This window comes from Trachemys scripta, chromosome 1, assembly GCF_013100865.1.
Source record: "Trachemys scripta elegans isolate TJP31775 chromosome 1, CAS_Tse_1.0, whole genome shotgun sequence".
Lineage (NCBI taxonomy): Eukaryota > Metazoa > Chordata > Testudines > Emydidae > Trachemys > Trachemys scripta.
In genome coordinates, this window is record NC_048298.1 from 137,598,041 (window position 1) to 137,615,009 (window position 16,969).

Below are 16,969 nucleotides of genomic sequence, written 5' to 3' on the forward strand. Positions count from 1 at the left end.
TCTCTGTGTAACAAGGTTGTGTTGTCCTTACCTTCTGAATCATGATGGTGAAGGGTCCCAGCATCTGAAATCCTCGTGCGAAGTACATGACGTTGCACCAGCCCAGCACCAGGGCGAAGGACATGGGGACCACCTCTCCAGTGGTGCTGGTGAGACGCATCACCATGGTCACCAGGATCATACAGGCATAGGTGATGCTGAAGAGAAAGAGGGAGAGCCAGGAGGATCAGCATGGGAATCATATCATCCTTCTTTCTTTTGTGTTCACACACAGGTACACTCTATCCCACATGTAGATGAAAACAGGCTAAAACTTACACTCATCTGTGCTTGCTCACTTGCCTGGCTGCCAGGCATCTCTCTCTCGCTGTCTCTCTGATGTACATAAACTGATGCAGAAGGAGAAAGAAGCAAAGAAAAGCAACATCCAGAAGAGGAGAGAGAGCAGGTCTAATGACAAGGTAAAGGACAGCGGGATAGCAAATGAGAGACAAGTTACTTATGAGATTTGGAGAGGTGGAACCTCACATGATGACGTGGAACGGTCCTCCCAGGATGGTTTGTCCGAAGTACTTGGTGGCTCCAACTCTAAGGATATCTGGAATCTAAGAGGAACACTCTGGTAAGTTTGGGGATCAGATGGGTTATGCCCAAGGAGATGATCAGAACGATAATTCCCAAACTACATAGAGTTCTGTTCATCCATTGATCTTACAGCTAATTGTCCTGGATATTCAGGAAATGCAGTCACATATGGGGAGGAACATGGAAGCTGTTTAAGAGCACAGAGCATTACACAAACATCCCAGATCCAGATGGAGCTACATTTTGCCAAAACAGTCGGGAAAACACCCTAACTCTTCTCTGAAGTTCCTGAAATCCTTACTGCCAAGTGGCCACAACCTCAGTTTCAGGTCTTATCTGATAGATGGCTCTTCCAGTAGCATAGTGCTCCATAGGACCCTGTCGATGCACTAGGGTTCAAAGAATGGCCCCTACTGAGTCACCAACACAGGCCAGTCTCTGTTTAGCTTAAGTAAGAGCTCTCTTGATTAGAATCCAGGGCTGTATTGCTCACACTGTTGCTCTTACCTCCAGGATCAATATCACTACAGCTCCAATTACTGTGATCAGCTCCCCGACCAGCCTGAGTTCATCCTCATATGCCACATAGGATTCCTGAAAGGAGAAAAAGAGGGGCTACTGATTGGTATGGGGGAACACTATAGTTTCTGGAGAGGCCACAAGAGCCATCCAGGTCCAGGCTGAGTACCTGAGACATCAGGACACAGAGAATTTCCCCAACTGTACTCCCTCCCTGAAAAAGAGTATGGGGTGAGTAAATGAAAGAAGGCATAGCTGCAGCCACTGAGGTCAGGAGACAGTAGGATTTCCCCGATAGGTTGGACTGATGCCCCCAACCCTACCCGTGTGGCCCTCCAATACCCATACACAATGCACCTGCAGCATTTTCTGGACGTAGATGGTGTTGTCTCTGTCATTCGTTTTGTTTTCTGATCGAGCTTTCAGAGGTCGGTAAACACAGCACATGGTGAAGCAAATCATGTACAGCACATAGAACAAGGCCAGGAAACAGAAATAGGGATGTCCATACATATTCCACTTCAGGCTCACCAGCTCCTTCACAGGTGTCAGGTCTAAAATCTGACGGGCCTGAGAGAGAGAGAGAGAGAGAGAGAGAGAGAGATATCAGTTATTAGCTGTGAGAGACATTGGTTTATAGGCACTCTCTACACTAGTTCCAGGGAGGACATTAACACAAGCTAATTTCTCCAAAGGCATCTCAGCATGAGGACACTACATTCATCTCATACACAAGCAAATTCTCAGGTCAAGTTGCATTAGCCCAGCTGCCCATAAGACTGTTGGACAAAGTGCTAAGAAAATAGGGAACACCCTTGCACTCTGGTTTTATTCATTAAGAGGGAAAGAGAGAGGGAGGAAGAGAGAGTGTGTATGTGTGTGTGTTGGAGACGATGGAAACATGGGGACATTGACTTAACTACTCTGCAACTGCACTTCCTATCCTGATGTGTTGCTCTGTACTGCTAACTTAATACTGGGTTCTAGCCCAGAGGTGGATATATTTCTGCAGTGATTGAATGACCCCTATAAAATCTGTGGGGGTATAAGGCACTGCAAAAAAGAAACTGTATTCTGAAAACGGTAATAAATCTAATTTTTATGATCTCCTCCATCTAGAAAGATCTCTACCTCTTTTATGAGTCATTTTACACACTGTATGATGTGTATACTATAGGGATGGGCTAACCTCACGATGTCAGTGGTTTTTGAACCTTGTGAACAGTTCTGGAGGTTCATAGGGTGCACAAAACTAGTTCAAGTTTGTGAATCTTCTTTTCCTGTGATTGGAAGTTGTTTTGAAGACTGACTCAATTAAAGCTAAAGGTAACCTATGTTATATAAGAGATAAGACACTGTGAAAAACATAATCTAGCCATTAAAGGAAAGGACTGGAAGTCAGAACATTGGGTTCTATTTCCAGTAGTGGCACAGATTTCTCAAGTGATCTTGTGTAAGTCACTTAAGTCAGTTTTCAGACAGTGCCTAAACTTAGGCACCTAAATAAATGGTATGTTTTCCAAAGGTGCTTCTCTTGATGTCACTTGGAGTTGTGTGCAGTGTAATTGCAACTGTGTCAGTCACAGGATATCAGAGAGAAAAGGGTGGTGAAGTAATATCTTTTCTCTCTCACTAAGAGAAGTGGTCCAACAAAAGATATTACGTCACCCACCTTGTCTCTTGGAGTTCTGAGAATTCTGCATCTGTGGAAAACTTGTCACCAAGGCTGAAAAATTCTGCCCTCAATGTCTCTGCCTCTTTTTCTGCTCTGTAAAGTGGGTAGATACTTCTCTTAACTTATTGGGTGTTGGTGATTTGAGAGGCTTGTGGCCAGAGCTTCAAAATTGCTTAACTCCCCTTTAAGCCCCTAAATGAAGAGGTCAAATTTTCAAATATGCTAATCACCCAACAGCTACCATTGAGAACACTGCAGTGCATCTCCTCAGCAGCACAGGTTACTGTGAGCATATAAGGCCTGTTCTCCACACTGGCTTCCCATAGAATCATGAATCAAATTCAGGGTCTTGGTTTTTCTCTTCAGGTCACTCATCCTTAGAAGCTTGACTACCGTTCCAGGATGAAGACCATGCTTAACAGCCCTGCAATGGAATTTTCTACCATCAAGGTAAAGCTCATCTGCACAGGAGACAGAACTTTCCTGGGGTTTGATCCCAGACTGTGGAATGAACTTCCACAAGAACCAAGGACCATCACAACCTCACCGTCATCTTCTCCNATATTAGAGAATTAAGGGCCAGGTATTCAAAAGAGCTCAGCAGCGAACAGTTCCTATGTATTCTATTCTGTGTAATTTAAGTTCTTATACTACCTTCATCATTGTTATATATGAATGCCTGTCAATAATGCATTAATCAAGGGGACTAATATTTGTCACATTTGGTTCATTCTCTCTCAATCCCCTGAGAGGTAGAGAAGTGTGTGTGCAGTGGAGTGTTTAGTTATGGTAGTCAAGTATCAGAGGGGTAGCCGTGTTAGTCTGAATCTGTAAAAAGCAACAGAGGGTCCTGTGGCACCTTTGAGACTAACAGAAGTACTGGGAGCATAAGCTTTCGTGGGTAAGAACCTCACTTCAAGAAGTGAGGTTCTTACCCATGAAAGCTTATGCTCCCAATACTTCTGTTAGTCTCAAAGGTGCCACAGGACCCTCTGTTGCTTTTTACAGATTCAGACTAACACGGCTACCCCTCTGATACTTGACTACCATAACTAAACACTCCACTGCACACACACTTCTCTACCTCTCAGGGGATTGAGAGAGAATGAACCAAATGTGACAAATATTAGTCCCCTTGATTAATGCATTATTGACAGGCATTCATATATAACAATGATGAAGGTAGTATAAGAACTTAAATTACACAGAATAGAATACATAGGAACTGTTCGCTGCTGAGCTCTTTTGAATACCTGGCCCTTAATTCTCTAATATTTGCAAAGTGTGCAGAGCTCCTCAGATGGGAAATGTTCTAGAAGGGTCAAACATTGTTTTTATTACTATAAATGGGGTGATGTTGCTAATGGGGAAGGGTCCATCAACACGTAGGATAGTTGACTCCAGGAAATGATGGCATCCCTGTCTATTTGAGCCATTTGAAATAGCACTTGAAAAAAGCATTTCTGCAATGGCTATGAAGGATGTATTAGGAATGGGGGCATGGAGAAATGGAAATAAGAATATATTGTGATCATATTCTCTTCCTCTGGCCACCTTTACATTTTCAGGATTTTACAAACAGAATTTCCAGTAGCTCCCACTGGATGAAGGTCCTCCTGCAAAGGAGCAGGTTTGAGTCTTGCCTTAGTAGATTTCTAAAGTCCTCACATCAAAGATTTTGTTGGCATTAAACCAACTATCTCCTTTAGGAGAAGAAAGGGAGAGGGCTGGAAGACAGCTGACTGGGAAACACAGCAAAAGAAAAACAGTCCAGAGAAAACAAGAGAAACAAATGATAACTATACAAAGGGTTTGGCTTGTTTGTTCACCAGCCAAGGAGTTCATAGATATAAAATAATCCTATAAGTGTATGGCAATTTTTTTATGGAGGTTTTAACTGCAAGAATAAAAATAACACTGCACTGTTTTTTTAGTTTTCATATGTGAGTTTTTTTCCACAACAATAATAATGCACCTCCAAGCTATTACAAAACTGAAATCAAGCCTGTAACTACAGAATGAAAAGAAGAAAAAAGTTTCATAGATCTGGCATAGGATCAGACTGAGAAAATCAATTACAGATTTTCAGTAATCAATACTTAACATGTCCTTTTGAAAAGATTCGAATTATAGATAGTTCTTTCATAGGAACATTCTGGTATATACTCTTATGGGAAAAGCCCATAGAATTTAAAAGGCGTGAGACAATAGGATTCTATAGAAATGTCTCTAAATGTCCTGTCCAATGTAACAGAGAATGAGACATGTTCTATAGAATTTCTTTACCAATATATAATATTTGTTAGAGAATTGTGTCCCTGCTCTAGCATTGTACAGTTTGGTTAAAAGTTTTTAAAGGAAGATACAGACAGACTGTCTGACTTCATAGACATGGCCCATAGAAAGGAGATATTTTATATATTTGAACTGAAAACCAAAGCCAGAAGATTGACACGCAGCCCCATTCTCTTCAATAACATCACCGTAATGATGTAGGTCCTGATCCTAAGTGGGTATAAATCAGTATAGCTCAACTGAAGGAAATGGAATTATGCTGGTTTATTCCAGATGGGCCTTGGGGCTCAGTTTTGCTCTCCCATATGTGAATGTAACTCCCACTGACTTCAGTAGAAAGTACACCCATATATTCAAAGGCAGAATTAGGTATGTAGCTGATTGTTTATGGTGGATCAAAGTCTCCTTCAGAGGTCAAGAGAAACAGTTTATACAGACGTCAGTCATAACATGCTAAGGCAAGAGTCAAAGCCATCTGCATATTGCTTCAGCAGAAGTCAGCATATGATGTTATTTCACTTGAAAGTTATCCACATATAAAAAAATGAACCTCAGAGAATTTATTTGTTTGCTCTCAAAGATTGTTGGCCAGGTTAACAAGCTCCTCACTGGCAAACAATTTATGTTTCCCAGAGTTCACAGTAGGTTTACCACTGAAGGTAAATGAGTTCTTTCTCCAAAAAGGAAGATGGATGGCAGATTTCTAACTCATTTAGAATTAGTCTGAGTTATGACAGTTCCTTGCAGAGACAGCAAGAGAATGACATCATTGTTCTAGGAAGGACTTTAAGTAATCCTATGATTCTCAAAGATTTAGGATCATGATACATTCCTATACACCCTGAAATACAGGAGTCCCTGGCATCAGATATTTTTAGGGGCAAGAAGCAGGTAAATCTTTTCAGATTTGATTAGCAATGGACAGCAAGTAAGAGTCTCAGGCCAATAAAATATTATATTTGCATATTTTAAACAATCTGTACATTTGTTGCCCATTCGTTGCCGATACCCATTTGCCTCAGCTGTACGAAGTCCTAGGTGTCTGCTCTAAGCCTGAGATTTTTGTATGAGATACTTGGAGACGTATGGGGCCAAATTCAGAAGTATAAGGTAGATACCCTTACACCCAGTTCAGACTGCCCGAAATCTATTTACAGGTGCACAGGGGAGTCCAAGTTTGGGCAGCTTATGTACCCGGAAGCAGGAAAAAGGTGTAAATTAAATTAAGGGCTGAGAGGATACTTTAAACTACACATTCTTACAATACCCTAGTTTTGTTTCTCCTGCTAGACTCCTCTTTGAAGCCCTTACATCACTCCAGCTTAGACTCGCTTAGACCTGGTGGGTGCTGTGTGTGGGGTGTGCATAGCTAAGTTACATGCTGGTAAGTAGGTGTGAATCTAAGTACTTGTCTAGATGATGAGTTAAGTGTGTGGGAAGCTGGGCTGTCAATCTACAGCGCACTAACTGGGTATATGGATCCTGTACCTGTACCGTGCACTAAAAGTTCCTTAGTGCACTGTGATCTACTCTACTTTGAAAGAGAGGTAGATCAAAGGGCATGAGGGAACTTTAAGTCTGCGTCTACACTCTGAGCTAGGGGTGCGATTTCCCTGTTTGCGTACACACTAGCTCTCATCAGGCTAGCGCGAGTATAAATTAGTAGTGTAGCCACAGTACATAGAATAATTTCTATTTCATACACAAATTACAAATATTCACCTGAATACAGGCTTTTGTCTTGAAAACAATCTATAATAAGCTTTATTAAAATCCTCTGGTTGCCTAAAATGATGGCAGTGTATCACTGATATTGAACTAGTCCAGTTATGGTAGCAGAGGTGAGGATTCTGTGAGCCTAGTATGGAGCTGAACCTAAATGAATATAAGGGAGTCTAAGATGAGGATACTTAGCTTCTCCTGACCCTCCTATCCCTTGCCCAGAGCCTGATTCTCCTCTCACATCAATGTAAACCAAAAGTAACTCAACTGATGTCTATATCTCACTGAACTGAGTGTAAGTGCAGGTTCTGCTACTGACTTCCTCTGCAACCTTGGGCAATGCACTTAGTGCAAAATTGTCAAAAGCACCTAAGTGATTTAAGAGCCTAAGGCCCATTTTCAAATGGAATTTAAGTGGTTTTTTAAAATTTTACCTGTAATCTCTCTGTGCCTTAGCTGCCGGACATAAACATTTCTCCCATTCTTGTCCTTTTAAACTGTGAAAGGACAAGGATTATCTCTCACTATGTATTTGTACAGTGCCTAGCACAATAGGGTCCTGATCTCAGTTGGAGCCTCGAGATACTACTGCAGTGCAAATAACTTATAATAATGGAGTTACAGCAGAGCAAAAGTGGGTGAGTAAGTTACAGAAGGGTGTGAATGGGAAATAGTACTTTAACAGTATGATCCATATATGTATGGGATAGAAAAAGAAGGGCTAGTCTGTTAGTGCAAATTCTGACAAAAAAATATAATTTTCATTGTTTGAGAGAGAGTTATTGCCTAGTATGAGCCCATCATGTTTTCCTCTATTTGGGAAAATAGCTTTCTCGACATTATTTAGCTTATGACATCAAGAATTGTGGATCTGCAAATGCATGCATGTCTTTGGAAGAGAGGGAGTCATCAGAATGTATTTTAAATGTTTGAATTAGTCTCCTGGACTGGCTCTCAGGTAGTTTTTATAGATCCATTTCATAATGTATACTGTCCTCTAAATGCTCACAGATACCAACACGTGCAGGGATTTAAGGGATTCTGAATATATTTAAAAAACATAGTGAGGTCAGCATATTTTCCCAGGGCTTCTAGTAGCTGGAAAAGTCATCAATAATTTTGATCTAGGACTATCTATTTCATAAGTGTTTCTAGACTTTTGCTGTATGGAAATTACATAACATAACTAACAATGTGCTGGATTTGTTTCCCCTTCTTATAATTTCAGTATCTATTGATATTTTCCATATATTAGGAGGTCTAGCTCATTATTTGTTGATGTCATTACAATTAATGCTTTAGGACACTAACTGAGCCTTGAAGATGTTTGTGTTTTCTCTGTAAGGAAACCTGTTGTTGGCGGGTATCTTTTTTTCCCCAACATCAAACCTGGATGGGTCTTACCCATTTTGGTTTCTGAAGATAATTTGGAATGTTAGTTAATGAGGGACCGAATAATCAAACTTTGCATTTCTAAAGCACCTTCCATCCCAGGATCTCACAGCACCTCAATAATCGTTAAGGAAAAGCTCACAACACCCCATGATATAGGCAAGGAGTATTGCAGCTGCACAGAATACTTCTTATTTATGTCTTTGAGACTACAGAATCAGAGAGCACCTTCTGCTGAATCAGCGACATCGCCTCCTGTAGTATTAGCATCCTTGGGCATATTGAACATGGCACAGGGCCTAAGGCAACATTCTTTAAACCATCCTCGCAAACTGCAAGTCTATGGTGTAACTGCTGTGTAGAATCATATTTGCTGTGTCACAAAGGGTTTGCTGCATTTCACTTGTTCCCTGTCTCAAATGGGCAAGAAGTGCCAGACCTTGTGGACTATATGGAATAGCTGCACAGCTGGAACTTTCAGTGTCCAGTTGGATTTCTCTTTTCAAAACAAACACTTTCTGTACAGAGACTCTGACCCCCCAGTGTACCTCTCTTTTCTTGGTTGAGACAACGAGCTCCAGGAAGGACTGATCTTCACCCCAGGAGTCAATTTCTGTGAGGTCATAGAGGACAGAAGTCATGGGGCCAAAAGTCCACAGAGTGTGCTTTCGCTTCTGCATGAGGTGCTGAAACATCTGAGGAGCAAGGAAAGGGATGGTGTGGAATCAGTCAATGCCCAAGAATTCATGCAACTCATAGTACACATATGCCAAATTGGTTAAAACAAGTTCTGCACTAAAATTTGGCACTGGGTCTTTTTGCAGTTTTCACATCTTTCAAAGGTTTGCTTCTCTGTGACATTGACAAAATGGTTGTTGCTGCATTAACAAACTCTACATCCAACCATCTGCCCCACACACAGTATTGAAGCCTCCCCTCGCTTAGAAGGTGTCATTTTTAGCACCTTCAAGCAAAAATAAAATCACAGAAAAGGCAATTTTGGGGATGAAATGTGGGGATGGATCCAGGCCGTCAGGGCTTTGGATCTGGCCCACAGGATTGCCCCCTGTGGCGCCATGGGCCACGCACCGTTCTCAGAAGCGGCAGGCACGTCCCTGCAGCTCCTGGGCAGGGGGGCAGAGGACTCTGTGCATTTCCCTTATCTCCAGGCCCTGCCCCCCACAGCTCCCATTGGCCGGGAATGGAGAACCGCGGCCTAGGGAGCTTCGGGGGAGGTACCTGTTTCTTATTTACAATGTCACCTGAAAGTGAGAACAAGCATTTGTATGGCATTTTTGTAGCAAGGTATTTATGTGCCAGATATGCTAAACATTTGTATGCCCCTTCATGCTTTGGCCACCATTCCAGAGGACATGCTTCCATGCTGATGATGCTCATTAAAAAAATAATGTGTTAATTAAATTTGTGACTGAACTTCTTGGGGGAGTATTGTATATCTCCTGGTCTGTTTTACCTGCATTCTGCCATATATTTCATGTTATAGCAGTCTCGGATGATGACCCAGCACATGTTCATTTTAAGACCACTTTCACAGCAGATTTGACAAAACGCAAAGAAGATACCAATGTGAGATTTCTAAAGATAGCTACAGCACTCGACCCAAGGTTTAAGAATCTGAAGTACTGCCCAAAATCTGAGAGGGACAAGGTGTGGGACATGCTTTCAGAAGTCTTAAAAGAGCAACACTCAGATGCAGAAACTACAGAACCTGAACCACCAGAAAAGAAAATCAACCTTCTGCTGACTCAGATGTGAAAATTAACGTGTCAATCCACTCTGCTTTGGATCATTATCGAGCAGAACCCATCATCAGCATGGACGCATGTCCTCTGGAATGGTGGTCAAAGCATAAAGGGACATATGAATCATTAGCGCATCATAAATATCTTACGACGCCAGCTACAACAATGCCATGTGAACAGAGCCGGCTCCAGGCACCAGCCCACCAAGCATGTGCTTGGGGCGGCGCCTGGAGGGGGGCGGGGCGGCGGGGCCCCGGCCGGGCTGGCCGCCCTCCCCCCGGTGCTCCGGCGGGTCGGGGAGAGCGGAGAGCTGCGGCGGGCTTGCGCTCTGGTGCTCTGGCCGCCGGGGAGAGCGGAGAGCCCCGGCCGGGCTCGCCGCCCTCCCCCCGGCGCTCTGGCCGCCGGGGGCTCTCCGCCCTCCTCCTGGCGCTCCCGCCGGTCGGGGATTGTGGGCCCGTGGCCGGGCTCGGCGCCCTCCCCTGCCGCGCTCGGGGAGGAGGAGGGCGGCGGGTGGCTTTTTTGCCTAGGGCTCACCTAAGGCGGCAAAAAAGCCAGAGCTGGCCCTGCATGTGAATGCCTGTTTTCACTTTCAGGTGACTGAACAAGAAGCAGGCAGCATTATCTCCTGCAAATTGTAACCAAACTTGTTTGTCTGAGCGATTGGGTGAAGTAAGAGAGAGTGGGCTTGTAGGTTCTAAAGTTTTACATTGTTTTATTTTTGAATGCAGGTTATTTTTGTACATATAATTCTACATTTGTAAGTTCAATATTCATGATAAAGAGATTGCACTACAGTACTTGTATTAAGTGAATTGAAAAATACTATTTCTTTTGTTTTTTACAGTGCACATATTTATAATAAAAATAATAATATAAAGTGAGCACCGTACACTTTGTATTCTGTGTTATAATTGAAATCAATATATTTAAAAATGAAGAAAACATCCAAAATATTTAAATAAAGATTTAAATATTATTGTTTAACAGCGCTAATTTTTTTAATCACCTGACAGCCCTAGTTTTTATATTGGAAATTCAGTTCTTGTCTACACTGTTTTTCTTGGAAGACTGTGGTTGACCGTAGAATTACTAAATGTATGACATCAAGAGTAATGAAGGCTAGGTAATGGAGAGAAGGGAGAGAAGTTTCCTGGTCCTCCATGTCTGTGAAGAAACCCAGCAAAGGAAGGAAGACAAGACTTGATATTCCTTTTCTACACAATTAATAGGCTACCTGGATGCCAGTCGCCTTAGACAGAGAACACTTGAGCTACCCATTTCTGAAAGCCGTCTTCTGTGAAGAGCTAACAGTGTTGTGCATGAACTCACCACGGTGTTGCCTTCCACTCCAGCCAGTTTGAATGGAGTGAGCCCCTCATTGTTTGGAATTGAGTCCAGGGTTCCCAGACTCCCATCGCTCTTGTCATAGGAGAGAAGCAGGTTGTACATCTGACAGGCAAAAGTCTTGTTGGGCTGGAGAACCAGGATGTGGAGAATAGTGTTCCCTATGGAGGAAGCAATGTAGGGATCACAAGACATGATACAGACTAGAACAGCTGATGTGCATTAAAAATAATTCTTGATTAACAAAACTAAGGAGCATATTATTGATTGATAACATTAACATCTTCTTACATTTCCCTAGCACCCTCCCAGGAACTGCATGTGGAGTAAAGTAACTGCTCAGAGTGTGTAAGGGTGGCAGAACCTGGCCATATGCAAGTCACTTGGCCCGTGCAGAACTCTTACCCAGATAATCTTGTGCTCTGATGTCAGCTCCATTTTCAATGAGCAACCGGACGATCTCCTCACTCCCCATGCAGGCAGCAAATGATAGAACATGCTCCCCTGAAGAAGAGGAAGAATCAGAGGGAAAATAAGGCCTTGGCTACACTTACCCGGTAGTTCGACGGCTGGAAATCGAACTTCTGGGTTCGACTTATCGCGTCTAGTCTGGACGTGATAAGTCGAACCCGGAAGTGCTCGCCGTCGACTGCGGTACTCCAGCTCGCCGAGAGGAGTACCGCGGAGTCGACGGGGGAGCCTGCCTGCCGCGTGTGGACCAAGGTAAGTTCGAACTAATTCGAACTAAGGTACTTCGAACTTCAGCTACGTTATTCACGTAGCTGAAGTTGCGTACCTTAGTTCGAATTAGGGGGGTAGTGTAGACCAAGCCTAAGACTCAGACCACGAGGAAATAAGCACACAAGCCAGATGGAGACATGTATGGGAATCTATGCATGCCGATCAGTCTGAGCTTGGGAAGGGAAGAGAGTTACCCAGAAGTTCAATAAATCCCATACCTCAAAAAAGTCATACTACTGAGTGAAACACATCCCCCCCCCCCCCCGACACACGCACACACACAAAAAATGTCAAGATGACAGAATGGGTCACAGCTAGGGGAGACCTAGGCTCTTAGAAGGGACACCGTTTAGCTAGTTGTAAGGTGAGAGAATTGCTGTTGGATGATTTGTGTTTAACAGGAATTGGAGTGCCTGGTAAAAAGTGTGTAACTGACAGTCCTGGAGAGCTGAGCCCTGTATTTATCTAAAGTGGGTATAGCATGGGCAGCATCAGTGCAAGCTTTCCCCACACTCCTTCCATCACCCAATCCTCTAGTAAGAGAGGAGCAGAAGAAACCCAGTCTGTCCTGGGAGCTGCAGACAGGGACGTACCAAAATAGATAAGGTTATGGGCGCTGCGCCTGAAGAAGAGTCCAGTGGCCCGTGGGCTGGAGACATTGGCCCCCTTCTTGAGCAAAGCCTTCACCAGATTAATGTTCTGATTCACTGCGGCGATATGGAGAGCTGTCTGCCCTGCAACACATGTGCACCCAAATAAAACACATCCTCTGGGAAATCCACCTCCAGCTATTAAAACAGAGATCAGTAATCTGCGCCCAGGTTTATTGTGTGTATGTTGTGAAGTTTAATGGGCATGTGCCAGAAAGAGTTCTGCCACTTGCCAAGAATATGCACAGGCTGCACATCTGAGATGTTTTCCTGGTGGAGACCGAAGAGACACGTGGGCAGTTTGAACGATGGCTTTCAGTGGGGCAGAGACATGCCAGGCTCATCTGGCAAGTGGACTAAGAGCCCAAATGCTCAGATGAAGACTCTGGTATCTCTCACAGGGAATGAATAGCAGGTTAAGCTGTGACTAGACAGGGACACCATCTTTAATTTTCAAGATGGAGATTGGGGTAAAAACCCCTCTTTTAAAAAAAAACTATTTTGGAGAGGAACGTTGTTGTTTTGAATCCTAACTTGGCATTCCTGTTTCTGCAATTGCACTTATTCTTTCCTTTCCTATTTTTGAATCTGGCCCTTTAGCACCTTTCAAATCTTTTAAAAAATTTCAGCTGTATATTCTTACCCGCACTATCTGCCTATCTCTTGATGGTTTAGAGCAGGAATGGGCAAACTTTTTGGCCCTAGGGCCACATCGGATACAGAAATTGTATGGAGGGCTGGGTAGGGAAGGCTGGGGGAGGCTATGCCTCTCCAAACAGTGAGGCATGGCCTGACCCCCTATCCAGCCCCCCACAACCCCCACCCAACCCCCCCTGCTCCCCACTCCCTGACCACCCCCATCGGGCCCCCTGTCCAACCCTTCCTGCTCTCCCCGCCCCACATTACCTGTGGGGTGTGGGAAAGGGGGGCTCAGTCCTTTCCTTGTGTGTTTCCCCTGCTGGTTTGGCTGCTCTTCCTAGAAGTCAGGCAGGTCTCACTCCCTGTCTGGGCTTGGCTGCTGGGGACAGGGGCCAAGCATGCTTTGGGTGGAGGGGGGCCCTGGCTTGCTCTGCCCCTGTCCCCGGCAGCAGGCCCCTTGACCACTCCCCTCCCAGAACTCCCCCTGCTCCCCGCCCCCTGACCGCGCCACCCTGGAGCACCAGGTCTGGCGGCGCTATAGCCGTGCCACCTGGCCAGAGCTGCAGCCACGCTGCCCAGGTGCTGGGGTGGGGGAACTGTGACTGCGAGGGAGGCAGGGAGGGAGGTGAGCAGAAGGGGAGGGGTCAGGGACTAGCCTCTGCCCCGCTCACCGCGCTGCCGGGGAGTTGGGCTGGCTCCTCCATAAGCCTGTCCCGACCCTGCTCCCTGGCAGGAGCTCAGGTGCCAGAAGAAAGGGTCCTGCAGGCCAGATGTGGCCTGCAGGCCATAGTTTGCACCCCGCTGGTGTAGAGCCCTTTCCCTTAGTAGTTGAGCAAGGGGAGGGAGGAGTTAACCCTGGGATCACGGAGGACCAGATAATTGAACATCAAAAATCTAATTTAGTATACATAGCATGATAATTATTTTCCACATTCCACTGCACAGCCAGCTGACCCAACAGGGATCAGAGCCTGTCTTTGTGTATCTGCGTGAGTGTTCCTGTGCAGAGTTCAACCCAAGGTTACACCAAGCAAACAGGAAACATTTGTGGACATGTTTCACAATGCTGTAGTTTAGCAATACAGCAAAGTAGGAGATCTCTAACCAATTGTCCTCACTGGGTAATATTTATTTCCTGACCCTCCAGAGGGATCCCAGTTCAGTCTCATGTCTTGGTGATGGTACCTTCATATAGCTCCGATGTCATCCTCTCATTAACGAGTTCTGGAGCTGCCTCCATCAGAGCCTGAGCAGCCTCCATATTATCATACAAGGCAGCCACATGAAGAGCTGTTTCTCCCACTGCGCCTGGAGAGAGTGAGAGAAGCATATAAGTCATCTAGTCATTCATATGTATAAGACAAAGCTGAGCAGAGATTTCATATTAATAGTGGGAGCTTTTTGAGTGGGAGTGAGGTCTAGCGAATAGGGTGACTCAGGAAACCTGGGTTCTATTTTTGACTGCCACTGGCCTGCTGTGTGACCTTGACTTTCCCTCTCCATGCTTCTGTTTCCCATCCCATCCTTTGTCCTTCCCGTCTTGTAAGTTCTTTGGGGCAAGGACTACTTCTTACTGTATCGGTGCAGCGACTAACACAATGGGCCTCTGATTTCAGTTGTGGACTCTAGGCACTACTGTAATACAATAATATTCCAGTGTGGAAGAGAGTATCTCAAAGGTGATGAAGGAAGCACGGCTGGAGATATTTATTGCAGGGAATAGTTCTACAGCAAGCTGGGTATGGCAAGGGAGACTAGAGGTCTAGACAAACTATTACCCAATAAATCTTTTCCACCTCTAAGTTTCACAATTAATCTAGGAGCTGAATAGTTCTTTGATAGAATAATTGGTACTGAACTAGGAATTTTACTTTGCTGCAGTACTTAGGCCATTGGGTTCCTCCTTTCCTCCTGCTCCAAAAGCCCAGGCCTTGGCCACTCTCCTTCAGCTGTTAGCAGTAAAAGGGCTAAGGATACACAGTCAGGCAGTTCTGATACCACGTACGGGAAGGTAGTGGTGCACACCTACACTGCAGTAGTGTCTTGGCCTCCCCAGGAAGAAACTAAGGACAAATAACCACAGACTCACACTGACAGGCCCTGCATGTCTTGTCATGGGTAGGGAGCAGGAAAGTAGGGGACAATTTACCTCTTTGATAGACATCGCAGGTGCCATCAGAGATCAGTTTCTTGATGGCCCGGAGATCATTCTCCTTGGCAGCCTGGAGAAGTGGAGACTCCCAGATTCTGCAACCAAGAAAAAACAAACAAACAAACAAACAAACGTTAAAAACCACAATTGCACCCACTTCTCTCTGACCTAGAATTTAATTCTTCAGGATCAACATGGCTTTCTGGAGCCAATAGCAACCCTCAAGCTTAGCACCTTTCCACCCTGATAGGTAAGTCATGTGCTTGTTATGCATTGGTGCTACTCTTTGAATTCCCTCCCCTGTACAAAAAAAGAAAAACAACACCACCACGACAGAGACAGAGCTCAATAAAAGAATAACAAGAACTGGGAAATCATCAACTCTTACTGCATTGACATGTTTCAGAGTAGCAGCCGTGTTAGTCTGTATCCGCAAAAAGAAGAACAGGAGTACTTGTGGCATTGACATGAGACCACATGGTGGCAGCAGAGGGAAAGAGATGAGAAAGGGTCAGTTATGCTTTGGAATAAGTGACTCCCAAACTGTTTCAATTTCTAGACTGTTACCCACATTTAAAACAGATAGTTTCTTTGTTTGAAAGTGTGTCAGTGAAAGAGGCTAAGAGACTGCATTGACAGTCATTAGAGACCTTAGCTATCAGTAGTCCAGGTAGCTTAGGAGCAAAAAAGCCAGCAACTACATCCCTTTATTTCAGGGATCACTATACAAATAGTGTCTCTTCACTTGGAAATAAAAGGGAAAACCCCCTCTTCAACTCCCCAAAGCTCCAGAGGCACAATTAATGGACTAGGACAGGGGTCGGCAACCTTTCAGAAGTGGTGTGCCGAGTCTTCATTTATTCACTCTAATTTAAGGTTTCGCGTGCCAGTAATACATTTTAACGTTTTTAGAAGGTCTCTTTCTATAAGTCTATAATATATAACTAAACTATTGTTGTATGTAAAGTAAATAAGGTTTTTAAAATGTTTAAGAAGCTTCATTTAAAATGAAATTAAAATGCAGAGCCCCCCGGACCAGTGGCCAGGACCTGGGCAGTATGAGTGCCACTGAAAATCAGCTCGCGTGCCGAAGGCGGCACGTGTGCCATAGGTTGCCTACCCCTGGACTAGGAGCTAAACTGTATCTCGTGCTGTGTGGGAGCTAAAGACCCAAATGTTAATATAAACATCTTTTCCCTATTGCTGAAGGGAATTGTGGAAGTTATGGAGCACTGAAATTGTGCAGCCTGGGTTTATACCAGCTACGGGAAACTGAGCCAGTAAAGCACATGCCATCAAACAAGCTCATAAGAACATCAGAACAGCCATACTGGGTCAGACCAAAGGTCCATCCAGCCCAGTATCCTGCCTACTGACAGTGACCAGTGCCAGGTGTCCCAGAGGGAGTGAACCTAACAGGTAATGATCAAGTGATCTCTCTCCTGCTATCCATCTCCATCTTCTGACAAACAGAGGCTAGGGACTCCATTCC

General features: G+C 44.4%; 1 protein-coding gene across 1 annotated transcript in view; it reads right to left on the reverse strand.

Moving 5' to 3' along the window:
- LOC117885324 (transient receptor potential cation channel subfamily V member 6-like) overlaps nt 1–16,969 on the reverse strand; it is a 44,223-nt gene that overhangs the window by 11,853 nt on the left and 15,401 nt on the right. The window contains exons 2-11 of the mRNA XM_034786605.1: nt 15,475–15,572; nt 14,511–14,633; nt 12,630–12,770; nt 11,701–11,799; nt 11,281–11,456; nt 8,737–8,883; nt 1,462–1,674; nt 1,093–1,179; nt 529–605; nt 32–197 (exon numbers count right to left, since the gene is read on the reverse strand). Coding sequence (XP_034642496.1) covers nt 32–197; nt 529–605; nt 1,093–1,179; nt 1,462–1,674; nt 8,737–8,883; nt 11,281–11,456; nt 11,701–11,799; nt 12,630–12,770; nt 14,511–14,633; nt 15,475–15,572 — 1,327 coding nt within the window. The remainder of the gene's footprint in view (nt 1–31; nt 198–528; nt 606–1,092; nt 1,180–1,461; nt 1,675–8,736; nt 8,884–11,280; nt 11,457–11,700; nt 11,800–12,629; nt 12,771–14,510; nt 14,634–15,474; nt 15,573–16,969) is intronic.